The sequence below is a fragment of the Mixophyes fleayi genome, chromosome 2 (genome assembly GCF_038048845.1).
Source record: "Mixophyes fleayi isolate aMixFle1 chromosome 2, aMixFle1.hap1, whole genome shotgun sequence".
Taxonomy (NCBI): Eukaryota; Metazoa; Chordata; class Amphibia; order Anura; family Limnodynastidae; genus Mixophyes; species Mixophyes fleayi.
The window spans coordinates 357,193,486-357,221,294 of record NC_134403.1 but is presented as its reverse complement, the minus strand read 5'-3'; the positions used below and the strand labels follow the sequence as shown (position 1 = coordinate 357,221,294).

Here is a 27,809-nt window from a genome sequence, read left to right as displayed (position 1 = left end):
AGCTCAGCAGCCTATTAGCCCAGTAGCCCACTATGGGACTGGCTCGGGGGGGGGGGGGATCCCCCTCACCAGGGAGCCCCTGGTTGGGGGTCCCGAGGCAGGGAAAGATTAACCTTGTCATACCTCTGATGCGCATGCCAATGAATGGGTGTTTTGAGGGGACAGGAGTAAGGGGCGTGCTAGCATATCAGAAGTCACACCCCAATTGTGACATGGTCAGCTTACAGACTAAATTCCCTAACATACACATACATACCACACACACACACACACAGGCAGACACACAGACTAGGGTCAATTTGATAGCTGCCAATTAACCTACCAGTATGTTTTTGGAGTGTGGGAGGAAACCGGAGCACCCGGAGGAAACCCACACAAACACGGGGGGAACATACAAACTTCACACAGATAAGGCCATGGTCAGGAATTGAACTCAGGACCCCAGTGCTGTGAGGTAGAAGTGCTAAGCACTACGCCATAAGTTATCCTGAACATTACTATTTATTTGAATATTTTGAATTGTGAATATGTCTGATACCAGCCAATATTTTTTGTATCAGCTACAGTAAAAAGAAATATTACTCACAAACCTATTTTAACAGTTCCCCCATAATAACCGAAATGATAATGAAGCGCATAGAATACTGCTATTATAATTATATACCCCTATTAAACATCATTGCCGACTCCTCAGAAATTTTGGGGTCTCTCCTGGACTCCCAGAAGAGCATGCCTCCCTCCCGGATTGCAATTGGGCACAGGCGGGTTTTGGTGACGTGATTGCATCATCATAGCCCCGCCTCCCATCACGCGATGCTGCGCATTGGGGAACTGCAATGCAGGGGGCAGGGCCGTGTTGATGCAATCGTCCCCTCCCACCTTTGCCAGCCAACCATTCTCTGGGAGTTCCAGGTTTGAAATGTTGGCAAGTATGTTATTAAATTAGCCACATAAATAAGGGCAGATATTAATTACACGGGTTTCGTGGCTGTATGCAGTCTGTACTATGTGAACTAACTGCAGTGTAGCCATTCTGCCTGTGTAATTTATATATGTCCATATTTAGCGGCCCCTGAGGATTGGTTTTGAGAAACACACAGTCTATGTATATACAGAGGTCTTCCCTGGGCAATAATGTCTCTAATTATCTTGTTTTCGTGTTCTCTATTATGAGTTTTCATGAGACTGTCAAGGAGTAAAAGCAAAACACAAAACAGCAGGGGCTGATCTATTACTCACTGTATCTATGTGTGTGTGTCCCACTAGAAGGAGCTGCAATGTAATCCAGCTGCCCCTTTAAGTGTGTCTTAGAAATGACCTGACTCTGCTGAGCACAGGTGACGCTCTTTAAGTGCAATATTTAGTGAGCTGAGAAGTTAAGTGGGGACTGACTGACTGTCTGTCTGGGAACAGTCTGGAGTGGTAGGTCAAACAAAAAACATGACTTATTGGTAATATTAGGACATATGTCTATAGTTACACAAAAAGTTTTTATTTTATTGGTTGGCCATCCCTATCTTTGCACTTTTTCTGCAGCAGTGTGAATACTATCCTGTGTTAATGTTTTTGCTTTCTTTGTCTTTCAATAGCATTCTATAACTTTTCCTTTTTGCTTTTCTATTTAATTTGAAAAATCAAATATGTAGAAAGTGTTAAGAACCTTGTGTCCAGGCCATATACACTCTACTATGCGAAACAAAAAGTAAACATTTGAGTTTAAAAAATGACAATGTATATATGTAACAAATTCATGTGTTTTAAGATACATTCGTTACAGAAGCTGCATACAACTCAAAACTCCCCATCAAAATGTGCATTACCACAGTATCCTATACCTGTCTATAGTCATGCTCTGCAGACAGGTTAATGCACTGCAGTGTGTGTGTTGTCTTCAATTTACCCCTTGTATGCTGTTTGGCTGGAAACCACTTTACTTTAGGAATACATGTTGGGCCTGAGTCATTATGGAGAGCAAAGCATAAAAAAGGAGTAACTGTGCACCTGGGGAAAACCATGTTGCATTGGTGGGGGAGGTAAATATAAAATGTGAGGACAGATTTATAATTGCAATAGGGCATGTCCTAGATCAACTTTATATTTTGGTGTAAAAACAAAGCTATCAAGTATGTGTGTGCTAGATGAAAAAACATCCAGTATTTAACTTGTGTACAAAATAATAAACTAATTTGCACCCCTTTGCATTGTAACATTGTTTGTCCCAGAGAACATTTAATCCTTTTTATTGCCTTAATGACTCAGGCCCAACGGGTTGTCTTTAAAAGTGAAGTAGCCCTGTTGTCATTTTTGATCTAGGGGGGGATTTGTCTTCTAAAACCAGACCTTGTGATTTGTTGTTCGGTGAAAGTATTAATGTTTTATGTATTTCATTATCTCATGTGATCGGAATGAAGTTGTTAGGCTGGTTTGTGGCTGTGTAAGCTGATGACAATGTCTGATGTTGCATGATCTAAAGAACTAGTGAAAATTTGGTTTGTAGAAATGGGCAGAATATTGGTAGATCATGTTCAGTGTTACTTGTATATTTGTGCTCATTGTGATGAGTGCACATAATCTGATGTATAGATTGTACATGGAACTTGTTGATCAGAACCAATGAGGTTTGTTTTGTTTTAGAAACATTGCTGAGCAGAAATTGTGCTGACAATGTCTAACTAAAACCCTCCATTATACTCATACATAGAAGCAGACAAAAATGTCACCTGCCAATACACTTGTGTTTAACCACCTTGTAACTTTCCCATGTTCCCCCATTGGAGTCGATTACACAAGTACAGTAGCCCTTACTGACCAGTCTGCAATTAAGTCTTGAAAGTTTATAACCAGACCTCTGCATTTAGTCTGAGTCACTGCACTTTGCACCCAAGTTGATAAATAATCATTCTTGTGTTTGGGGGCAATTTTTTTTTTTTAGGATTTTAGTACAAGCCTAACCAATCTGTGGCTCTCCAGGTGTTGTGAAACTACAAGTCCCAGCATGCTTTGCTAGTAGATATCCAGCTAATAGCAAAGCATGCTGGGACTTGTAGTGTTAGATTGGCCAGGCTTGTCTTAGTACATTGTTGGTGTATTTGCTCTACGTCAGGGCGGCGTTGTAGAAGAACCTTTTTCTCTAGCGCTCTTGGATGACCTATAGTAAACTGCAATCAGCATTTAGGACTCGCAGCAAAAATGGTTCCTTTAAAGTGCTTCATTGAAGTCTGTTTCACCCACAAATATCGCACAAGCAGTTAAACAGCTGATGAAAATCTCAATATATTTCCCAGCTAGGTGGAACAGTCCTGTTTGAGGGGATTGTGCCAGATTCAGCTTGGAAATGTCCTTTCAATGCTGCTTCTAACAGCAGCAGGAGGGGAAAGGAGGCTGGGGTGGCCTGTTGGTGATTTTATTCATAATTTATCTTTGAAAAAAAAATTTAATCAGGATTTTACACAAGTTTTCATAAATAAATTGTGCACTTGAAAATGATGCATTTTTTTTGCCAGCTTGTACTGTCTTGAACGAAATGCAAAAAATGTGTAGGAATAATGGGTTACCCAAGAAGGCACACAATTTTGACAACTGGACAACCTACCACATCAAATAAGTACCCCTGAGTCAACAGGACCCATGATGGGGAGATGTGGGCATTATAACTTCCCACCACCACCTCTAGACCTAATCACCAGACCCTTGCTACTAGAGGGCCATATCATTTGAAAGAAGTGAATCCCTTTTTTCAAATGATGGTCCCCTGAGATTGCTTAGGACAATAAGTGGCTCATCTTTGGTACTTTTCAAGGGTATATGTGCAGGATGTGTTCTGCTTGTCCTTGCCTTGGCACTGAAGCGGTTAAAAAATAAATAAATATATATATATATATAATTAAACTCGTTCTTGGGTTTTCCAAAATGTATTGAGTGGGGAGTACTACATAAAATAGAAGGTAGAGACAAGGGATGGAGGTATGAGATTTCGGAGAACATTGATGACCGCATTAAAGACATCACATATTTGTTGCCAAAGGTGAAAGAGGACGGGGTGATAATGGAAGGTGGGGGGGGGGGGGCGAGTTAGTTTCAGTTGGTTTGAGGAGTAGGTTTGGCCTCAAGTGTGGTCCATGGTGACCAAGTCCTCCAGAAGCTGTATTTAGTGTTAAGTAATATATGTGTATGCTCCATACGTTGGGTGGACCATAAACTATTGATCCTAGAGGTTATTGTGGGTGTTTCTCCAATTGCTGGCTGGCTGCATCTACTATGTGTCATGTTAGTATTTGGCTGTGCTCTGCTGTATTTGGGGGATGAGTCTGGGCAGTAGAGTATAAAAATGGAGATCGAGAGTTATTATTATTATTAATTTTTATTTATAGGCCGCCACTAGGTGTCCGTAGCGCTGTACAGGGACAAACGAAATTACAATACGAGGAGAGACAGCACAGCACAGTACAGTAAACAATAAGCACAGTAACTACGTGAGCTATACACACACTATACACACACTATACACACACTATACACACACTATACACACACTATACACACACTATACACACACTATACACACACTATACACACACTATACACACACTATACACACACTATACACACACTATACACACACTATACACGTTTTACAAGATTTACCTTCAGATTTGTGCTCTTCATCTGTCATAACCGCCAGCTGCAAAGATCAAGTTGTTGGTTGTTGGGTGATTGGCCTGGTAACTGGCTGAAAACCCTGTAGTGTGTTCCCAGTGCCTTTAATACGTATATAGGTGCCAGCCTTTTGAAAAGGAAGAGTAGCTGTTCATTGTTTTCAGATTGCAGTGTTTCTGAAACCTTTTTCTCTCGGACTGTACAACTTCTGGCTCCTATAAAGTGTCAGTAATTGACACCTGTACTACAGTTAGGAGGTATCATCATAATCATCACCATTTATTTATATAGCGCCACTGATTCCGCAGCGCTGTACAGAGCACTCATTCATATCAGTCCCTGCCCCATTGGAGCTTACTGTCTAAATTCCCTAACATACACACAGACAGAGAGAGAGAGAGAGAGAGAGTCTCTAGGGTCAATTTTGATAGCAGCCAATTAACCTACTAGTATGTTTTTGGAGTGTGGGAGGAAACCAGAGCACCTGGAGGAAACCCACGGGGAGAACATACAAACTCCACACCGATAAGGCCGTGGTCGGGAATCGAACTCGTGACCACAGTGCTGTGAGGCAGAAGTGCTAACCACTCGGTCACTAAGACATTCGTTGTTAACCATCCCCGGGGACAAGATTTAAGAAACATTACTTAAATAAAAATCTATGTATAATAAATCAATAAGAGTAAAAATAATTTTTATTTTTATTTTTTTTTACTCTTGTTGTTTTTATTTTCATTTAATGTATGTACTCATTTATCAATATCCAATTATTGTTGATAATACTCATTCCCCTTTTTTTCTGTAATTGTTTATTTATGCAAATTAAATTCACTGTTTTTTACCATTCTGCACTATTTCATGTCAACTATCTAATTCTACCAATAGTTACCATTTACATTATAGATATGTTCTAGGCAATTTGAGCGCATTAATTTATTATACATTGCTTGGGACACAGGAAGGGATTCCTGAATTCTTGCTGCTCTTGCCGTTTGGAGTTGAGCGCAGGTCCTCTTTTGATTTAAATAAAAATCTAGCCTATAATAACAAAGCTGCTGTCAAAATCTCATGGCTCAACAAGTCTGATTTCCTTGTACGTAAGCCTGTTATACTGGTAATTTAGAACCTCACAGTTTAAGCATTAAGCTGGGTACACACTACAAAGCTTTCACAGGATAACCGACAGTTGGGTCTGATATCACATTAGTGTGTACCCTCCCACGATCCTGTCTTATCATACCAAAGAACATTGTATTGTCTCATTTGATTTTATAACTTGACTAAATCTCTATAAACTGTCAGGCAAGTTCTGAAGTGTGTAGGCAAATATCTATAGTGTATAGAGTCCCGATCGTTTTAGCCAATGGTTATGACAGATGAGGTGTACAGATATGATGGTAAATCTTTTAGGTGTGTACACATGAATCTGCATGATCATCAGGACTATCATTCGTTGGTAAAAATCGTTTACGATATTACATTGGGAGAATCTTTCTGTAGTGTGTTCCCAGTCACATTGCGACGTTCAACCCCTCTCCATAATGCAGTAGTTTTCTGGCTGCAAAACTATTGGGTTCTTAAACACCCAGTGGCAACACCCTTGGGTTCTCTGCAGCTGCCCACAAAGAAATGCACTGCCTTGTTGTGGAAAGGATGCATCTGAAGATGCTTTTGTATTTTCCTCCTCCCTACCCCCAGAAAATAAGAAAAGGTAGTATAATATAACTTGTATCTTTGTTTTATAGCTTAACCACTAATTATATGGCACCTAGATGTTACCCAGCCTTTTACAGGGAATATTTATTAATCAGTCCCTGCCTCAGTGGAGCTTACAATCTATAATCCCTACCACATGGACACACTAAGGTTAATTGGCTTCTGAAAAAATTAACCCACCAGTATGGTTTTTGATGAGCGGGAGAAAACCAGAGCACCCAGAAGAAGCCCATGCAAACCGGGGCATAGTCAGAATAAAACGCTTGTCCCCAGCGCTGAAACCACTGCACCCACCCTCAATGCTTTAAATACATTTTAAAAACTTTTTTTTTTTTTTTATTTCTTGATCAGTTTCCAGCCCTATGCAAGTACTGTCCCCAACATGTGCTCAGTAGGATGAGGATTCCAGAGTTATAAGTAGCTCTTGATAGTCTAGATAACTTTTGCCATGACTGCAGAGAACTGCTGTCACAAAGATGCGTGTTGTGATTAGTGTGAATGTCATAAATGGCCCTTTATCTTAGATAATGTCTCTTATGAAGACCCTAAAACTCTCGCACATGTCATATTTGTAGCTCTAATGAACCAACTGGTGATATGTATTTCAAATAAGAAGTGTATGTTCTGTCTTGGATTGATCTATTCTAGGCGTTAAACTTGACAATGAGAATTCTGTTTTCCTGAGTACTGTCTCCAGTGCAATGTTTCTTCACCCACAGGTTAAATCCCTTACTTGCGTCACTCTGCAGTCTGCGTCAAGTAAACCATGAATCTCAACTCTGAACAAATTGTAAGTATTGTACATAATGGTTTGAAGATATCGGGGGCGGGGATACAAATCTTAATTAACTGACATTCCTTGAGTATAGCTGTCTTTCTCATATGCAAGGAGTAAGCCCCCAAACCAGTGTAAGATAGTCTGGTGCGACTTGGGTCTCGCCATTTCTGTCCCGCAATGATACCTGTAGTGTTAGACTGGGTTGTGCAGAGCCCATCAGTAATTTGGTCAGAAGTGCCTGCTGTAGTCTACAGTTCACTATAAATTTCCCTTTCCTCTATCCTCCGTGGCTTGGGACAAGCTGCTATGTAGTCATTAGAGTAGTTCCTCTTGGTCTGAACTGAGCCTTGTTGCTGGTCCCCAAAAGTCACCTGACTTAGTAGGAGAAGCTACATCGGCTCCTGAGCTTTGCGTCACAATGCAAATTCACTGTATGCACTTTTCCACTTCAAGTTCCGGCAATCAGGCTGGTTTTGTGTTTTGCTGTTTTTCCCTCTGTAATAAACCTCATCATTAATTTCTGGAGGTGGCTTCTGCCTGTGACGGCAGTGTTTTCTCCAGTGGTAACCGTTTCACGTACAGGGCAAACCCAAAAATACATTTGTATGACACCTGACTTCTCGAACTCTGTACTAATACATCAATGTACTAATACATCAATGTCCTGGTTTAATGAGTACTATACTCTGAATGAGACCATACCTCCCATACACAGTGCATTGTGTAATAATAAATGAAAGTAACAAACATTATGGAAATTCTAGCATGTTTAATAAAACCACTTGTGTATTATATGGAAATGGCCACCCCTCCTGTAAGATATCCATGTTATTAAAAGATACTTTGTAGACCTGTTTGCAACCCAATCTTTTGTATATCTAATTAATTTTGTTAATGTGTGTTTTGTCTATCTGGGTGTTTTTTGTTTTGTATTTTTTTCCTTATGCAATAAAAACAACTTTAGCCATTAACCGTCTAATCATAATTGAATATATCCGTTTGGCTTCAGATATACATAAAAATCTATTATCTCCACAGTTGCCAGAGGATTTTTATCTGGCAGAAGAAGGTTCATTGTTGGAAGAAATGGCAGAAGAGGATGAAGAAATTGATCTATATAATGAAGTGACTTTTGGATTAGGTAGGACTTAAATCCAACATCTATGGCTTATAGCTAGATGTTCATACACTCCAGGTAAAGCTCACTTTCTGCCTTGTGGTGGCTGCAGCTAGAGAGCTTTTCATTAAAGATCATTGATGTCTACATGGTAAACTTATCTTCTATCTATCTCGTTTGTCCCTGTACGGCGCTATGGACACCTAGTGGCGCCCTATAAATAAAAAAATTGATAATAAAAAATAATAATTCTGTAATTAAATACTGGGTGTATTTAATACAATACATTCTGCAAGCCAGGTATATCTTGGATCTGAAAAAAAAAAAAAGGCTATAGAAGATGCATTTAGGATATCATTATCTATAGGGACAAGAATTCTAGTCCAGTCTGTCCATACATTGGTCGTTTGATCCACAGATAGAGTATGCATCTGTCCTGGTTTCATTGGGGCATTTTGAGACTCTTATTACACAGGCAGAAGTTGTGGAAATCACTCTTGGTTTGAAAGGTCATGGCAGCATCCATTCAGGAAACGGTCTTCTTCCTTTTGCCTAAACCCTAACATAGTGTTAATTAGGTTTGCTAAAACCTTTTTTTTTTTTTTTTTTTTTTTTTTTTTTCCTTTATAAGATCATGAAGACTCTGACGATGAACCCCCTAAAGAAGAGAACACTGAGGAACTGTCTGACCAATCACCTGAGTTTGTGAGTGACGGAAGAGAATCTCCAGGAAAACAGCCGGTGGTGGTGGAGGATCTGGATGAGGAGAGACAAACGCAGGAGGTTGAAATCGTGGTGCAATCTCTGAAAGACGTCAGTCTCTCCGTGGATGTGAAGGGTCATCTAGAAAGTTCAAGAATGAATGATTCCGGCTTGGGAGATCCAGCAGTGATGAAGGCATTTCATGGGCAGCCGACTCTGGAGGTAAAACTGTGGCCTCGAATTTATATTTCACCCCATCTTTCTCCATGACCCCCCCCCCCCCCCAACCCCACCTTGCACCACCCAAAGTGGCACACACTGCAAACTAGAATAGATTTGAGGAGACGCAACATGTTCCTGGGGAAATAACACTTAATCAATAAAAAAAACAATAATATTGTGCCTTTTTTAATTTCTATTTTTCAGAGTGTGGACAGTGCTATTGTCGACAGTGTTATTGGATCTACCTGGGATGAATTTGATGCAGATTATGATCTGGTAATTGATTTGCAGATTTTAAGTGTGAAGTAAAAACATTTATGATTTTGGTTACAATGGAGGCAGCTGAACCAATAATTTACCCTATCCATTTGTCTTATGCCTCAGTGATCTCACTAGTTCCTTGTGATTTGATAGGTTGGGTTAATGTTCAGCCCACAAAATGGCTACCTGTATTATCACAGATTACAGATTCATTTTTTTTTTATTTTTTTTTTTGACAGTCTGGTATGGATTCGGGACTGTGGGAAGGATCTCCAAAAGTAACACCTACCGGACAGATATTGGAGGTAAGGGTGCTTTTGTGAGGGGGAGCACTGAGTAATTCTATGTTATGGGGGCTAGTTTCAGAAAATCTTGTTTTGTATTTAATCCTCGAAATTAAGGGCTTCCCAGATGAGGAGATTAAGGGAACGGAGATAAAAACAACCTCCTGTTAACCCACATATTGGTATGTTCACAGAAGTGCAAATTACTTCAGGAGATGTTTGCTGATCTTGTGGAAAAGACAGTGACTGGTCATTCGTCTTAAGCCACATGTAGATCTTGCCTTTCAGCCTGAGACTATACCAACAACGCATAGGTAGCCAATTGGGGGAGATATAGTTGGAACACTTTTGATGTAACCGACTGCTTGACAATTACTACAGAGGTCCGTAGTAGCACTTTTGATTTCATTTGAAAACCTGACCAAATCTGTTTTGGTCTGAGTATTGGGCATTGTGGTCTGTTGCCTTGTATGACCAATATCGAATAGAGGGTTAAATGTGACCAGGCTGTGTCCTGTAAAGAGTTGAGTCAATATTCTTGCCTGTGAAGCCCCTTTTGTGCAAAGCAATGACGACTTGCAGGTAATCATGGTTAACAGAGGAAGAACAATTAGTTATAGCACCACCCTTTCTTTAAAACTTCCAGTCTGTTATCCTAACTCTATCAGCATGACCGAGTGATCTCCTGCCTTGTCCTCGTCAACACTCTCACCTGTGTTAACGAGAGAATCACTGACCTGATGTCAGCTGCTCCTTTTGTGGCAGGGCTGAAATGCTGTGCAAATATTTATGGGATAAAGTTCATTATCACAACATAGAGGGACTTTAAAATTATTTGCAATTCATCTGATCACTCCTTGACATTCTGGAGTATATGCAAATTGGCATCATAAAGACTTTGTGATAAATAATATTTGTCACTCTCAAAACTTTTGGCCATGACTGTAGACATTTATTCTCTGCCTTTTAAAATGGAATACCTAAATGGTCTGAATTTTGAAACTGCTGTATAATCCCAAGCACAATGTTAAATGCTGGATTTCTCTTGAGCAATAAGATTTTAAAATCTTATTAAAAATTCTTAAGGTATGTAATACTCTAAAAAGCCTGCCAATGTCATAAATAGAACATAAATTTAATATAAAGACACCGGAGCCCAAACATGGCCATCAAATGCTTATTGGGGTCTGATGCAAAATAACATTTAGGGCCTTATTCCTATTGTGAACATCTGGCTCTCCTCTGTATCCCATGGTGCTCCCAGCTGTCCCTGCCTCTGTATTATATAGCTCACTACTTCAGTATAGGTAAGGATGGGGGCACAGTTAATTATAGACCACACAACAGTAAAGACTATTGGGTGGGTTCTTGATGGCAGTTGCCCTTTAATTGTCGGTACAGAGTATTTTGGCTCAATCTCACGGTAAGTTGTGGGAAAGCCTCAGCCAATCTGTAGACAATCCAGTATGTTAACTGCACAGAGTAGTCACCCAGGTGATGTTGGGTTAGTCTTAAGTATATTTGAATACAGCTTGTTAAGAAGTTTGTGTAGAAACTTCTGTTATCTATAGTACAATGCTCTCAAGAGTGTTCCGGGATACAACTTTGCTGTTCTCATCATTAGGTCAACTGTATGCTCCCTCCAAAGGGAGGGGTTTTCAGGTGGTCTTTGTGCCCTGCTCCTGTTTAAGAGCAATGGCAAAAACAATACTTGGGGGGTAATTATTGAATAAAAAGCTGTTTTGTTTTTTTAGACCTCTATGTAACATGGCAGATGGACAAACTGAACTCCAGAATAACACTTTAATTATTTATTTGTTAGGATTGGCAAAAAAAATAAATATAAGCAATACAATATTAAATGGAAAAGTCATGCTGTAGACAAACTAAATGTACATATAAGAAAAACACTATATAGATTATGAAAATTATTGCTGAATTTAGCAAAATAGGTGCACATGCAGAAAAAGTTAAAACTAAAAAGAAAAATCTTTTCATGTACACGGATATTATTGGGAACAATAAGTCAATGACTTCACCAGAAGGAAGCTTAAAACTTTTTTTTTTTTTTTACTCCATTTAGGCAATTCAAATGAGCTGGCCACTCATATGTATCCTAGTTATAGTTAACATTGCATTGCTGTGTTTTTGTGTGTGCACTTATTTAGCTACATTCAGCAATACTTTTCATGATCTATATAGTAGTTTCCTTATATGTATTTAGTCTGTCTACAGCAAGAATTTTTAATATTGTATTGACTATTTATGTTTATTGCTAATTCTAACAAATGGAAGTCCTTTGTATGTTATTCAGGAGCTCAGTTTGTCCAAAAAGCTTTATATTCAATTACGTCTTTAGATGTTCATTTGTAGGTGCCCCCAAGAATTTTTTATTTTTTCACTTCATATGACTTTATTTCTGTGTATTGGTGCCTAGGAGGTCAATGTGAGTTTACTATTTATGAGCAATGTTTACTGGCCAAGGAGGATTATTTGATCTACTGCTATATTCTGTATAGTGCTTATAAACTTCTTCATCCCTGCTTAGCTTAAGATTGTTTAACTTCATGAGGTCAGGCATCCCACACAGGGGTGTAGTAAAAGTCCAGTTCTGAATCAAGAATCTGTTTGGGCTTTCAGAGGGTTTTTATTTTCGTGTAGTAACTATAGTGTTTATGGTCCTAATTTTTCAAAAATGTTACCTTGTGTTGTAAGAAGTTCTAACTCTGTATTTTCTTACCCCCATCCTGTAGGATAAAGCCATCCTCAGAGTAATGAACAAGGCACCCTACAGACCACCCGCCAATCTAGATTTCCTAGGCTCTCCTATGCAGAGGCAGTACATGTGTGCTCAGCGGCTCAACAGGACAGAGATGGGGAGAATGTCCCCTAAGCCATTCCGCCAGCGCTTTGTTAGGCAGGTAACTGAGAACAACCTTGGTATAGAGAAAATACAACATAACAAACTGATAAAGAAACCAAACGAAGTTTCCACATATTGGTGTATTTTAGATAACGCATAGCAACATTTTAAGTTTCATATTTGGCGTATTTTTGCTATGTGTGGTCTCCTTCTTGTAGTCTGAATTTAGAGTCACTAATAATGGTTCCATGTGCTTGTTTCAGCAATCTCCATTGGTGCCACGTAACATGGGTCCACCGTTTCCGTATACTCCTCCGCCAAGAGCACATCCCCCTTTCACTCCAAATCAGGTGATTGCCGTCTTTAATTTCTGTGCTGTTAATGGCATCTTTCTCAGTCATGGGCTATGTGGATTTTGGTGCAACTGGCAACTCTAATATTTTGGAGGGGAATAAAAATTGACCAGGATTAAACCCTGGTTCATTATACTGTATGTTTGGCATAGGGATCTTTGTTTTGACATGGATGTCTTGGTATTAAAAAAATAAATTAAAAAAATTGCTGATGCTATTGTAACTACCAACACAATATATACTCCCTCCCCCCCCCCCCCCCCCCCCCCCCCACCCTGGGGTTCAACTAAAGCTACAAACATGTAATGGACTGGTCCCTCTACTGGCTGCTGGTACAATGGGAATTCACACATTTCTTAATTGTTATTTATAACCACTTGTTCCTGCAGGTATACAGATGACCACACAGCATCAACCAGGTTAATGCCGGCTACATATAGACACACCTTGATGGAATCTACTCCTATAACTTGGGCCCAGAAAGTGTGGGGTAGCAGGGGTAACTGTGGCATTGTGAAGTGCCAGGGAGGCAAGTTAGTGGGCAATATTGCCCACCCTTCCCCCTATTGGGAAGTACTCCATGCAGTTTGTTACCAAACCCTGTAAAGAACAGCATGTCCTTTTTAACTCTGACTAACATGTAGGTTTTCTTTTGCTCCTGCCTTCAGCAGATCTTCACTGACTAGACTCTCTCTATTTCTTTAGTCTCCAGGTTTTATGTCCCAGACTCCGTTTAGGCCAATGTCGCCCAACATCAGCACTCCCACCAGACCGATGACCCCCAAGATGGTCAGGATGCACTTTGGTCCAATGTCTCCCAGTATGTCTCCTTTCTTTAGCCCAGCATGTAACACTCTACAGAGGTTTAGGTAAGTTTTGTGTATGCTCTACTACATATGAGGCTTGACTGTACAAACCCATAAAGGTGACAAATTGATAGTTGTGGAGGTTTGAGCTAAGCTTTATGAAGGCTGCTTGGATTAAGTACTGTATATAGTTTTGGCACAAAAAAAAGTCTAAACCAGGCACTTGTGTTGGGTGAGAGCTGATTCTGCAAGTATGACACAGATGTTCAGAGTCTGATCTAGGTGGATGGAGCAGTGTTTAAACTTTTGGAATAAGTCTGTTAAATACCATTAAGGCTGTTGTAGCAGAGTATTCTCAACACTGTGCACGTGGCATGTTAGTTGGTGCAAATCTAAAATGAATAACTTGGTACATAATACTATGTCTGCTTACACTGTAAGCAACACAGGCTTCAGTGAGAAAAGTGCGCTCACGCATATAAAACGTTTAGCAGTTATTGATGATTGGACATATGTTGAAGATGGATTTTGTGTTTATAATGCAGGGTTCCAGGTCATGTAACACAGCTACATCCTCAACACCGCAGGATACTCAGTCAGCGACAACGTGTACAGAGGTAAGTCTGATGGTTTGGGGGATAATGCCATGGTTAGGAGTAAGGGATCCATTCTTTGATAACAACTAAACTTTGATATTCGCTGGGAACAAAATCTACAAACAGTGGGGTGTGTTATTAAAAAAACAAAAAAAACAACAAATCTTCAATTCTATATGTCTAGTTCGATAGACCTACTGTAGCTTTCTCCAGTTCTGGATTTGGCAATGTCTGGATACATGTTTTATCTGAAATGGTCTCGTACCCACTGGGAGTTCCATTCTTACACAGCGCATGTGAATGAATTTAAAAGAAACAAGTGTTTCATGTCCCTGTAACCACCGTTATTTTTACTAGTGTTGTGGTTAGTTTTGTATGCGTACCTCTTTTAGGAGTCTTGAGGTAAACACAAATGATATTCAGTGATCTTTTATTTACAAAAAAGAGTAACACTCCTGTATAAAAATGCTAGTGGATGGGAGGCCGTAAAACATGTTGCCCTTTTTGTAGTACGCTATGAAAAATTAACTACAGAACTGTATGCAGACTGACTCCCTTACTTTTCGGCTAGCTCGTCTCGCAAGCACTGGGATAGCAGACCCGATCCGTATGCAAACATAATGTCTCAGAAGGAAAAGGAATGGGTAATCAAACTGCAGATGATTCAGTTACAGAGTGAAAATCCACATCTAGATGACTATTACTACCAGGTACAGTGTGGTGATGGGGATTAAATCCATATGGTACATGTTTGTGATACTGATGCATTTTATTTATGATGCCTTATGTATAGAAATGCACTTATGGTTTAAGTGTGTACAGATGGAATCTATCTGAAAGTGATGGTTTACTATGTTTAAACAGTAGGATGGGTTATAGTTTGGGCAGCAAAACAATCTTGCTGTAGTAAATGTTGTAGGATGCACAATGAGGGGCGTACATCTGTTACTCTGTGCCCAGCAATAATTAAGGTTCTCCCTCGAAGGGATGTTTGCTCTAATAACCGTGCTGATTGGTGTCCAGAATCATGCAGGGGGGGTTTCTGCAAAGTCAAAATATAGATCATCCTTATAGAATTGGCATTCAATGTAAATGTGGCTTCATGTAGACTTGTAAAATCTTAATTTTTAGAATAGGTAGAAGATTCAACGTGGTGGAGTAAAACGCAAGATAAAAATCACAACTAAGGGTTTCATATTTAATCCGTGTACACAATTCTTCTAAAAAATGAGTATTTGTTTAAATGTAGGACTTGGTTCGGTCTCTTGTTGTAGCCAATAAAATATCCCAGAAACAAGTATATTAAAAAAAGTCCATTGTATTCAACCAGTAAACTAATTAGCTTTCTACTTTTATTTTGCTTTTGTCCTTCACAATATTTGAAAGTTGGCACACACTGAGTTTTTAACAAACATTGCCTTTTTTTTTTTTTTTAATTTGGTGATCAATTAATGAATATGCAACAATATTGAAGTCTAGAAAGATGGGTTCTAATGATGTATTAAAATCCATTTATGAAATTCCACTATTTAATACTGGTAGGAAGTACTCCTAGCTAATTGAAAGATCCAGCCAGGCGGGTGGTAGTTTTGCCTTAAGCAATTCATGTGATCATGTGATCATGTGATCCCTCCACACATGCGCTGTCCAGCTCTGCTCTTCAGAGCAGAGCTGACAGCACTGAAACTTTTCATTTATGATAATGTGCACCAGCTTGAGCTGATGTACATGATCATGTTTGAAAAGTTAATTACATTTATTGTTAAATAGCGTTACTGAACACTCCCCATACATTGTTATGGGGAGTGCTCAGTAAAACGATAGGAGATGCAAAGCATCAGATATCTGATATCTGCTGCGATGCTACTATCTTAAATAGCAAATTGGTGTTTAATCCCCGAAAACTGTTGTTTTTGGGGATTTTACAGGGGGGAAACCTTTTGATAAATAGGCCCCTTGGTCTGTAGCAAATTGGTTTAAAATGGTTCTATAACTTGCAGCTAAAAGGTAATGTTGCATGTAATCACTCGAGCAACATTAAGTCTGAATCTGTTACAATAACTCAACAGAAGGGGGGGGGAATAGCTAGGTGGTTATGTGGCTCTATTACATGTATCTATGAAGGTGAGAGATAGTTGTGAGTGTTTTAATATGGGTGGGTGTGGTACGTTAATGTAGGTTGGATGAATTTGATGGGAAGTGTGTTATTACGAAGTGTTGGTGAGATATAAAAATAGTGTGTGCTGTGAAAAGGTGCTCCAAGAGGAGCAATTTTGTGTATTTTACTTTATCCTGTACTTCAGTGGTGGTCAGCAGTGTTTTTCTGTGTATCGATGGCCAAGCGGCTTCCTGCTCTTGGTGTTTTTGCATTCCAAATGCCGAACTACCAGTTTTTGTTGAAACGCACATGTGCCAGTGTGTTCCCCTGCTGATACTGCCGGGTATGTTTGGGGTTTCTTTTTCTGAGAGGAAGCTGGCATAGATATCTAGTTGCTTGCATGCTGTAGACGGGTAGGGGGTATCTAGATCCAGAGTGGAACCAACATGTTTCATCCCTCCCAATGGGACTTGTTCAGTGATAGGATTTCTGCAGGTGGGAATTGCTGGGTTTATGTGGTGCGGAGCTTCAGGTGTCCAATCGGGAAGATTGTGGGGGGGGGAAGGGGGCGGACAAGGAGGAGGTGGGTGAGTGATAGGATTGGGGAAAGGAGACAAGAGGCTGGGTAACTGGAATCCTAGGTTCTAGATTAGAGGTGGGAGCAATGGATGAATAGAAGATCTATACCATGGATAGATTTTTATTTTTTATTTTTTAAATGAATGTAAAGAATAGGAAAATAGAATTAACAAAAATAAATATAAATAAAAATATGAAAATAGAAATACAGATAAAAATAACATATTGAAATGACTATGGTGTAAAATACTATAGTTGGAGAGGTGCTTCTTGGCACGTGAGTCTTGTGGTGGTTAGGGTGCTTTGGGGTTCACAGGAATGCTCCTAGGTCAGTCAGACCCCTGGGTGTCGGTGCCTAATGTGTGAATCCATTTTGCTTTGCTTCTTGATATTTGCAATATGAATTCTCCTCCTCATCCAGGGTTGTGTACATGTTTGATACCCTGCAAGGTAAGTCCTGAGGGGTTGCGGTGTATTCTGAAGTGTTCCGATACGCTGTGGGTCTGCGCTTCAATTTTGATATTTATGATGTGCTCTATTTTCGTCTTTAAATCTCATCAGGTATGACTCCCGTGTTTTGTTGCACGTGATCTCTTCTGTGGGATGTAGATGTTGGCGATAAATTTGGTAGTGTGGGTTTTGTGGTTCAGGGATTTGTGTGCAAGGCATCTGTTGCAGTGGTTGATTCCGTGTTTTTTTTTTTTTTTTGTTTTTTTTGTATTAAGCTTGATTTGAGGATGTTAAGTTTCCAGCCTTTTTGTAGATATTCTTGTATGTTGGAGGGTTTTTGTTTTTTTTCCAGCATATTAAAATTCTAAAAGAGCTGTTCTTTTTCACCAAATTTTATTTGTGCTGTATACTAATGAAATTTACATCTCCAACTTAATTTCTGATGAGGATTCCATATACTGTAAATGTATCTGTGCTCTGTGATGACTCTTAACAATGTGAAACTGTCTGAGAATATAGATTGCAATCTGATATCCCATGGTGGGGTGGGGGGAATGGTGCAAAATCTGTGACCAAGTTTTCATCTAAAAAAAAACAAACCATAAATGGAAAGCTGTAAGTTCAATAAATGCAAAATAAATATTATGGGTGGGAACAAATGGCACTTGACCTAGGAAACTAGAATACATGATGACATTGGTAATGCTTTGTCTACAGAGCTAGTGCTACCATCAGGTGGTTGCCTTGGTGGGCCCCCTTTCCTCAAGGCACTGCCCAGACCTAGACAAGGAGAGAAGCAGCGTCTTGCCTGTGAATGCTGTCAGTGTTATGCTGGAACTGTGGTACTGGGGTCTAATTCACATTTCCAGTCTGGGGAACGAGATGCTGCACCCTTATCTTCCACCTGCTAAGCAGCTGGGTGGTGGGGGTGCAACATCTTGGGGGGGATGGGCACTGCCTAGGGCAATTGGTGTCTGCTGGCCCTGTGTGCCTGCCTACAAAGTTGTACATGGGTGAGTTTTTTTGTTTGTTTTTAAAAAAACTTCTAAGACTTGTTTTTATATAATTTCTACTTTAGACCTACTATGAGAGGCTGGAAAGGCGAATGGCTGAAGAAGAGCTCTTTGGGGATCGCAAGAAGAAAGAGCCCACTAAACTGGTTACTCCTTATATCCAGAAGGCAGAGACCTACGAATCTGGTATATATGTTGACAGGCCTGTTTTGGGGGTAGGGGGTATAAATTCTATCTCTTGCTGAGCCTCTGCTCACCATTCCCCCTTTGGAAGTGGAGGCCTAAATGGCCTTGTGGTTTTGCTTTTTATCAGGAGAGACCCTCTGCAATCACTTAAGTGTCAAATCAAACTGTGTATATATTATATATCTAATCCATGGTCCTGGATAAGCCATTTGCACAACCGGTATAGTCACTATTTAAAACTTGTTCGTTCTGAAACTTAACTGTGCTCCTGATTTATAAAGCCTCCAGTAAGTGATAAACAGGCCACACAGTAAAACCCAACCGGCAATAAGATGACTTTTTTTGTAATTGCTCCGGTTGAAGCTGGGATCACAACTTGCTACCTATATTGTACAGTAGTGTGGGGTGCTTGGTGCGCCGATTTCTTTTGCAATATATGTGCTTGGTGTTAAACCTTAAAACAGTGTGAAGAGTGTAACAATTCCCCCCCTCTTAATTTGTCAATCTGTTTAATGCCTTCTCCATCCCCCGGCTCTCCCAGTGGTTCACATTGAAGGTTCATTAGGACAAGTTGCTGTTTCCACCTGTTACAGCCCCAGAAGGGCCATTGATGCGATTTCCCACGTCCTGCCAGATGAAGTAAGTACACGAGGCAGCAACCTCCTCTAAGAGGGACAATGCACTAGGTTTTTGGGGGTGTTTGGTCTTCTATACTTCAACTGCTGCCATATCTCCCTTTTAGGTGTGAACATTCTACACGAGGTGTCCCGCTACATGCACACAAAACCAACCCTTATTGGAAGATAAATCTTAAAACATTCTCTTTAATTATTTGCTCTAGAGTCCCTATAACTGGTGGCAGCTGTCTGTCTATACACCTGATTTTATCAGGTTGATTTACGTGTTAAAAACAAAGTGAGAAAGCAGTGACTGATAGTTTAGTAGTCTTAACAACAAAAAAAAAAGTCTGTAAATAAAGTGACAATCTTATCTGAGTACTCTTGAGGTCATCAATGTTTGTTCCTTTGGGGTGATGATTCCTTGCATTATAGAGAACGACCATATAGTGTAGTAACGTAGAAAATATCTTTTAATTTTCAAAGTACAAGTTAAATGTACAGAATAACATTAGAAAAAACATCTATTGAGTAGTGTTACCATCAGGGATAATACAGTTCCTAATCACTTCCAGTTTGGATGTTGGTACAGCCCCAGAAATATCATAAAAGTTAGGAAGGAGTTTAAAATAGTTCAAATAATAAAAGCATTCATCAGTTATTTAAAAAGGCGCCACTAATTGCGCCACGCTGTACAGAGAACTCGCTCACTTCAGTCCCTGCCCCATTGGAGTGTAGTCTAAATTCCTTCACACACACACACAGACACACACAGAGACTAGGGTCCATTTTGATAGCTGCAAATTCACCTACTAGTGTGTTTTTGAAATGTGGGAGGAAAGCCACGCAAACACAGGGAGAACATACAAATTCCACACACATAAGGCCATGGTCAGGAATTGAACTTGTGACACTAGTGCTGTGAGGCAGAAGTGCTAACCACTAGCCCACTGTGCTGCTATAACGGTGGTCAAGTCTTGAGGTTGTCTCTAAGGAGATGTTGAGGACAAGGGACGTGACCTGCAATAAATAGCCAAAGTGTAAATATTTTGAAACCGAACTAGAGATTGACTCCTCTTCTGTATTTAAACTGCAGCAAATGCTTTTTTTTTACACTCTGAAATTGTATTTGTTTCTTTCCTAAATCCTCTTCGTATAGAAATATACATATGGTGAAGAACATGCAGAGATATATAAATTTATTTTTTTACAGGATATGAAATCTCTTGGTTACCAGAGGTTAAGGGTCCTAAAACACATTGAGAAGGTTGGTATCTGTTATCATAGTTCCCTGCTGCATGTTATGTAGGTCTAGAATATTGTAGATTTTCTTTTTAATGCTCAGGGTGGCATGTGGACTGATGCTTTGGCTAAACCAATGAGATAACGGGTATCATCATCATCATCATCATCAACATTTATTTATATAGCGCCAGCAAATTCCATAGCGCTTTACAATTGGGAACAAACCTTAATAAAACAATACTGGGTAATACATACAGACAGAGAGGTAAGAGAACCCTGCTTACAATCTAATGTGGCTCTTGGTTTCTTTTAATAGTCTATTTGTTAACAGGCATTGAACTCTATTGTTGGCAAAGTGCGTTTTCTCTGGCAAAGCTGCTACTTGCATAACTTAATATTATAACCAGTATCCTTATTCTCAGGGCCGGTGCTAGGGTCCATGGCGCCCTAGGCAAAATTGGCGCCCTCTTCTCCCCCCCCCCCCCCCCCCCCTGCAAAAATCGGCTCCCTCCTCCCTCCTCACCCCGTCTTTTCTTACCTTGTCTCACTACCGCAGCCTCTCTGCTCCGTCTCCTCCCCTCCACTCACTGACACTAGTAAGTGGAGGGGAGGAGACGGAGCAGTGAGGCGGCGGTGGCGAGCAATAGCCTCTCCCCCCTCCCCGTGCATCTGAATGCTGTGCGGCGGCCGTGACAGGTATGGTCAGCGGTCGCCGCACAGTTTTAAAATTAATTTCCAGTTCTGTGGCGCCCTCCAGAGCCCGGCTCCCTAGGCAAGTGCCTAGCCTAGTGCTAAAGGGTTCATCAAAAACAACCACCTGAATATGCATGATAACATTCATGAATGTGGGGACTATAGCCTTAGGGCAAAGCGGTGGAATCTAGTAAGAGCCCATCGTGGGTTAACTGTAGATGTCTACAGATATCCTAGTTATGCACCTGCAGTTACCATTTTACAGCATACGAAGGTACTTTATGGAATGGACAAGTGACACTGATGGTAATTAAGAAGTGAAAGTCAACGGTTAGATGTTGCTGTTTGCAACCAAAACTGGCTCTTGGTTCATAGGAGGGTGATTCAATTGGTTAAGTTAAAAGCGATTTTATTTTTTTTACCCGACCCCACAACGTGTCTGTGTGTGGTTTTAACGGTGAGTTTGCCACACGATTCAAAATCTTTACTCTCCATATTTAACTGAACAGATTTTATGAGCCATATGTGCAGAGCAATTATGTGGCAGTCCAAAAAATGCCCATGAAAAACGCAGAGCTTGATGTATTCCCTCCTTATTGAGGAAACTATAGTTAAAGTTTAAACTGCAATATTTTGGGGTGTAAACAAGTTGGCACTTGCTATATTTTGTGCACTATTTATCATGGGGGTTTTTCTCAGCAAAAAGTGAATTCCGGTTTTCTACGATTTACCATTTTTATTGACGTGGCAGCTGAAAGTTACATATTGGTCTGGAGGGCCCCCTTCAGCACTAGAAACCAAGAATGGAAAACTTTGTGGGGTTTTTTTTTTGGTTTTTTTTTCTCATTCCAGTTATAGAGGATCCATCAGGCAGACGCATGGGGGTGTCTTTGCTGGTGAAACTTCTACAGGGGTTATCTCTTGGTAAAATGAGCCTTATTACAAGCAAATATAAGCCTTATTGTGAACGAGAACTAGTTTTCACAAATGTGTCTCTTTGCCCTTTTGATATTGTAACTTTTGCAGCCTTTAAAAACCAAAAATCCTGCAATACTGGAAACTGCAATATTCTGGGGTTTATAATATGCTGTCTTTAAAAAAAAAAATTATAATAATGATGCACACACAATGATGTGTGTTTTTATCAATCAAATTAAACTTTATGTATTTTTTCTTTTTTGTATGTGACGTTGGTGGGGCTTGTCCAACGCTTTTAACAAGTGGAATGTTTTTTCAGGAGTTCACATGTAAAATGACAAGGGAATTGAATTGAAGATTGTCGTCACAAGGGTTCCCACCTTATTGGATCGCCCCTATATAGACTTGGATAATACACTTTTTTTTTTTTTTTTTTTTTTTTTTTCTTTAGAAAATATGTAGTCTTCATGTATTTCAGCTGTTTGTTATGTTGCTGGAGGTTGAAGAGATGGAGAAGAAAATGTGTCACATTCCAGAAGAGCAACACCTTCGGTTCCAGCAAAAACAGAGCTACAAAGTACAAAGAATCTACGAGGCGCTGAAGATTGGGGATGACGGCTATGATGAGTATGTGGGATGTAGAAGCATAATTAATGAATTAAGCAATGTGCACACTGCCAGTACCGAGTAGACATGCATAAGTTCCATGTTTGGCTTTGCAGACACATCATTTCAGCAATGCCAAGTCGTGTAGTTAAATGGGCATTCCAAATTCTTACCTCTTTACATGGAAGTGTGTGGTTTTAAAGTTGTTGGGCACAAGTGGTCCTTGGTAGTCCCTTCTCCTCCTTTACGATCACTCCAACTCTTATGTCCTCTCTCTCTATCCTCTGTAAACATAATTCTACCTGCAGTATGATGGGGGTGGATGTTCTTGGCACACAGAGGCTGTTCTTGAACAATGGAGCTTCACATGTAGGTTTTTTGTTTAACAGCCGTTTGTAGCAGTCCCAGTATACAGAAAACCTTTCTGTAGAAATATATTTAGCACCATTGGATCATCATCATTTATTTATATAGCGCCACTGATTCTGGAGCGCTGTACAGAGAATTCAATCACATCAGTACCTGCACCATTGGAGCTTAGTCTAAATTCCCTAATATACACACACATAGACAGACAGAGAGAGACTAGGGTCAATTTTGATAGCAGCCAATTAACCTACCAGTATGGGATTTTTGGAGTGTGGGAGGAAACCGGAGCACCCGGAGGAAACCCACGCAAACATGGGGAGAACATACAAACTCCACACAGATAAGGCCATGGTCGGGAATTTAACTCATGACCCCAGCGCTGTGAGGCAGAAGTGCTAACCACTTAGCCACCATGCTGCCCTAACACTTCCATTATTCCAGCACACTAGGTGGTAGTCTAGTCTTAATGACTCATTTTTTACACACTCTTTTATCTTCTAGTGAATCAGAGAATGACTTCTTGCAGCTCTTGCAAGTTGGAAAAGGTAAAAAGTTAACGGCTCGGCTCCTTTCGTTTCTGCACAGCGAACAAGCGGTGGAGATCCTTCTGACGGTGGTTGAGCATTTGTCGTTCCTCATAAAAAACGATACCACTGAAAAGGTAACTTAAAGTGAGTGAGTGTTCTACTTCCTGGCTGGAGTGAGTGGTTTAATTGTTCTTCTGTAGTCTCTTCCAGTTCTCTATGGACCGTTGACATCTATAATTAATGGGCTTCCATTCACTGAGCTGATTAGAGTAATTCAAGAACTCACAAAGCCATTGCCAGAGAGTTCTCTCTCGTTGGCGTTTCAAAACCAGGTATGTGTACATAAAGCAGCATTCAGAGCTGTTACATTGCAGGGAACTGAGGATTGATATAGGTTTCATCTAAAAGGACTTTCTTAAAGTTTTTGTGAATGACGTACACCGATCAGCCCACAACATTAAAACCACCTGCCTAATATTGTGTAGGTCCCCCTCATGCTGCCAAAACAGCTCTGACCTATTGTGAAGTCCACGTCTCAAGACCTCTAAAGGTGTCCTGTGGTATCTGGCTTCAAGATGTTGGCAGCAGATCCTTTAAGTCCTGTAAGTTGCGAGGTGGGGCTTCCATGGTTCTTTGTTTTTCCAGTACATCCCACAGATGCTCGCTTTGGATTGAGATCTGGGGAATTTGGAGGATAAGTCAACACCTTGAACTATTTGTCCTGTCCCTCAATCCATTCCTGAACAATTTTTGCAGCGTGGCAGGGTGCATTATCTTGCTGGAAGAGGCCACTGCCAACGGGTAATACTGATGCCATGATGGGTGTACTTGATCTGCAACAATGTTTAGTTGGGTGGTACGTGTCAAAGTAACATCCACATGAATGCCAGGACCCAAAGGTTTCCCAGCAGACCATTGCCCAGAGCATCACACTGCCTCCGCTGGGTTGCCTTCTTTCCGTAGTGCATCCTGGTGCATTCTATTACCCAAGTAAATGACTCTCATGCACCTGGCTGTCCACATGATGCAAAAGAAAATATGATTCATCAGACCAGGCCACCACCTTCAATTTGTCTAGTTCTGGCTTTCGTTGCCCATTGTAGGCATATTCGGCAGTGCACAGGGGTCAGCATGGGCACTCTGACCGGTTGCAGTTACGCAGCAAGCTGCGATGCTCTGTGTGTTCTGACACCTTTCTATCATAGCCAGCATTTTTTAGCAATTTGTGCTAAAATAACACTTCTGTGGGATTGGACCAGACTGACTAGCCTTTACTCCCCATACTCATCCATGAGCCTTGGGCACCTATGACTCTGTAACCAGTTGTCCTTCCTTGGACCACTTTTAGTAGGTACTAACCTCTGCATACCGGGAATGCCCCATAAGACCTGCCCCTCTGGAGATGCTCTGATCCAGTCATCTAGCCATCACAAATTGACCCTTGTCAAAATTTCTCAGACCCTTACATTTGCCCATTTTTCCTGCTTCCAAAACATCAACTTCAAGAACTGACTGTTCACTTGCTGCCTAATATATCCCACCCCTTATCAGGACCATTATAACGAGATAATTAATGTCATTCATGTCACTTGTCAGTGGTTGTAATGTTGTGGCTTGTCAGTGTATGTACTAAAAAGAAAAAATCTCCCTGATGCTCCCTACGCCCAAGTAAGGGTGTTATCATATGATCTATGTGTTATATGCAAGTGGCAGTGCTGATTGTAGAGACTTGTGCTCCTCCTCCTATGATGACAACTCGGTATGTGATTGTTAAATTGTCTTCCTCCCTCACCCCCCCCTCCTTCTTGCCTAGTTTGGAATATCCATCTTGTATGCTTTACTGAGCCATGGAGAGAGCCTACTGTCCTCTGATACGCCGATGGAGCCATGTATTGGGGACTTTGAAAAATGGTAATGTCTTCTAGTAACTAAGCTACTCATTGTATTGTGCCGTCTAGTTCTTCTGTAAATGAGAATTTCCTTAACTAATGTGCACTTATTTCATGGTGTGATGCAGTTTATGGGTTTTTATTAGTTTGCATACGTGTGCAGACCTAGTATTAAAGGGTTGTATTGGACTGAAAGTAGTTGGATAGATGAGGTAGGATTTCAAGTGTTTTGGGGACGAGTAACATAATTTTGTATAGCTGTGCACAACCAGTAGTTCCCGGTGGGCTTTTCCAACCAACAAGTGACCATGATCTAATACTAGCTGATATATTGGATAATGTATAAAATCTAGGCTTAATTTGAATTGGTTTTGCTGACAGACTTTCTGCTGTTTATAGTAAAACCACCAATGTTAACGGGCAGTTTGTTTGGACCAGATATCTTTGAGTTAAGACTTGGCAAAGATCCACCTACAAGAAGTAGAACATTATATTCTATCTGTTTCCTCTACAGGACGGACACTGTCTTCCTAGTTGCAAAGGAACTCTCCCATGTCTCCAAGTCATCAATGGTAGAACCACTCTTCTTGCCTAGCAATTTGCTTTCCTTATTTTGCCGTTACCTGGACAAGCAGACTATTCATAAATTAGAGGACAAAATGGAGTAAGCATTGTTTTTATTTTATTTTTTTTATTAAATATTTCACTGGAAAAGGAAGACTCTGTAGTTTGAATCCTCTTGAGGATGGTCTGTAAACCTCTCGGAACAGGGCTGGTAACTTGTCTGTGGGTTAAGTAACCCAACAATTACATCACTAGACTTGTACAAACATTACTGGCGCAAAGGGCACGTGTGTTACAGCTCATTTCCCTTACTCCTTTAACTCTTGGTACCTTTCCATCAACCTATTGTTCACAAGCAAAAGTAAAGGGAAAAGCCTATATAAAATAAACCTAAGAATTCTGAGTCTATAGACAGGTGTCCAGTAGGTCTTAATGGTAAATACAGCCCTAATAAGCTGTTATACTGCACCTTCTCATCTCAGATTTGAAAGCAAGTCTCCCTGATTTTCATTTGGAATGTAATCCTTACATTGGTGAATGACACATCTACCAGTTATCACCTGTATGTTTGCTGAAAGCTGCTTTCTCAGCAGATTCTCTATGGAATCTTTAATCCTTTCTATGAAATTCTCTCCCTCGAACAATAAGACTCTCTCCTCTGGTCTACAAACTTTCAAGCGTTCTCTGAAAACCCACCTCTTCAGACAAGCTTATAATATTCCTCAACCAAACTCTTAACCTCACTACATTACACAATTTCACACAAGACAACTACCTCCTGACCAACATTGTTGTGTGACAGGATCATTTAGCTTATGAGTCACTTTTACCTTTACAGCCTGGCTGGGCCGACTGCAAATGTAGACTTGACCTCATGTATCAAACTCCCATTGTCCCATAGATTGTAAACTTGCAAGCAGGGCCTTCTCACCTCTTTGTCTGTTTTACCCAGTTTGTTTGTTAGTTTACTGTGTTTGTCCCCAATTATAAAGCGCTACAGAATATGTTTGTGCTATATAAATAAATGATGATGATACTGTATGAATGGATATCGGACAGCTACACAGAGCAAGCCGTTGTGGGTTGATGCCAACTGACATCCAGTAATACTGACTATGATGACTGCATAGTTATGTTCACCAAAATACCAGTCTTCAACTTCAAATGATTTCATTTAACTAATCGTAGGATAGCTACTTGCAAACCAGTCTACGTTGTACTTTCAAGAAGTGTCTAACGTTTACTTTCATTCCTAGATGTCCTTCAGCGCCCCCCTATGCTGCAGTACCTTCATGAAGCGCTGACTCTGAAAGGAAATACAGATCAGTCGTTGCTTCACTTCCCACAAACCTATGGATCAGTGGAGCTTCCATTTTTGGAAATTTAAATATTTAATCCTGTTTTAAAGGAATTTTTTTGTTTTGTTTAATTAAACTTGGACATGACTTTCAAAGTTGAAGGAGCTGAGAGGTCTGAATGGCCATGCAATTCTCCTTTTGTTTTTGTTTGGAATAATTGAAACAAGATTTCTGCTGTAAAATAAATAAAAAATGGGGGGGTGTAAATGATGAATGTAATTTATATTTTTGTTTGTGTGAGTTTTGCACAGCATTCACTATGTCGTGTACACCACTTGCAAAATAAACAAAAAGAAACTTCTTGTGTGTCTACAAATTATGTTTTGGAGAACGTACAGGGCTG

The 27,809-nt window shown here is 40.2% G+C and overlaps 1 protein-coding gene across 1 annotated transcript; it reads left to right on the top strand.

Annotated features, from left to right (window-relative positions):
• Positions 1-1,343: 1,343 nt before the first annotated feature.
• Positions 1,344-27,766, top strand: PATL2 (PAT1 homolog 2). Its single transcript, XM_075198228.1, has 20 exons — positions 1,344-1,422; positions 7,092-7,162; positions 8,189-8,291; positions 8,899-9,191; positions 9,396-9,467; positions 9,692-9,757; positions 12,490-12,657; positions 12,863-12,949; positions 13,658-13,821; positions 14,304-14,375; positions 14,926-15,064; positions 18,560-18,680; positions 19,222-19,319; positions 20,511-20,564; positions 22,632-22,780; positions 23,630-23,789; positions 23,856-23,987; positions 25,469-25,566; positions 26,059-26,208; positions 27,365-27,766. Exons 2-20 carry the CDS (start codon positions 7,139-7,141, stop codon positions 27,402-27,404), a joined length of 2,190 nt encoding a protein of 729 aa, XP_075054329.1. The 5' UTR covers positions 1,344-1,422; positions 7,092-7,138; the 3' UTR covers positions 27,405-27,766.
• Positions 27,767-27,809: the final 43 nt, after the last annotated feature.

Excerpts from the sequence above, each read along its gene's own strand:
- PATL2 (XM_075198228.1), top strand. The coding sequence starts at position 7,139 with ATGAATCTCAACTCTGAACAAATT. Across the intron at positions 9,758-12,489 it reads CTACCGGACAGATATTGGAG|GATAAAGCCATCCTCAGAGT; the intron begins GTAAGGGTGCTT and ends CCCATCCTGTAG. Across the intron at positions 15,065-18,559 it reads TAGATGACTATTACTACCAG|ACCTACTATGAGAGGCTGGA; the intron begins GTACAGTGTGGT and ends TTTCTACTTTAG.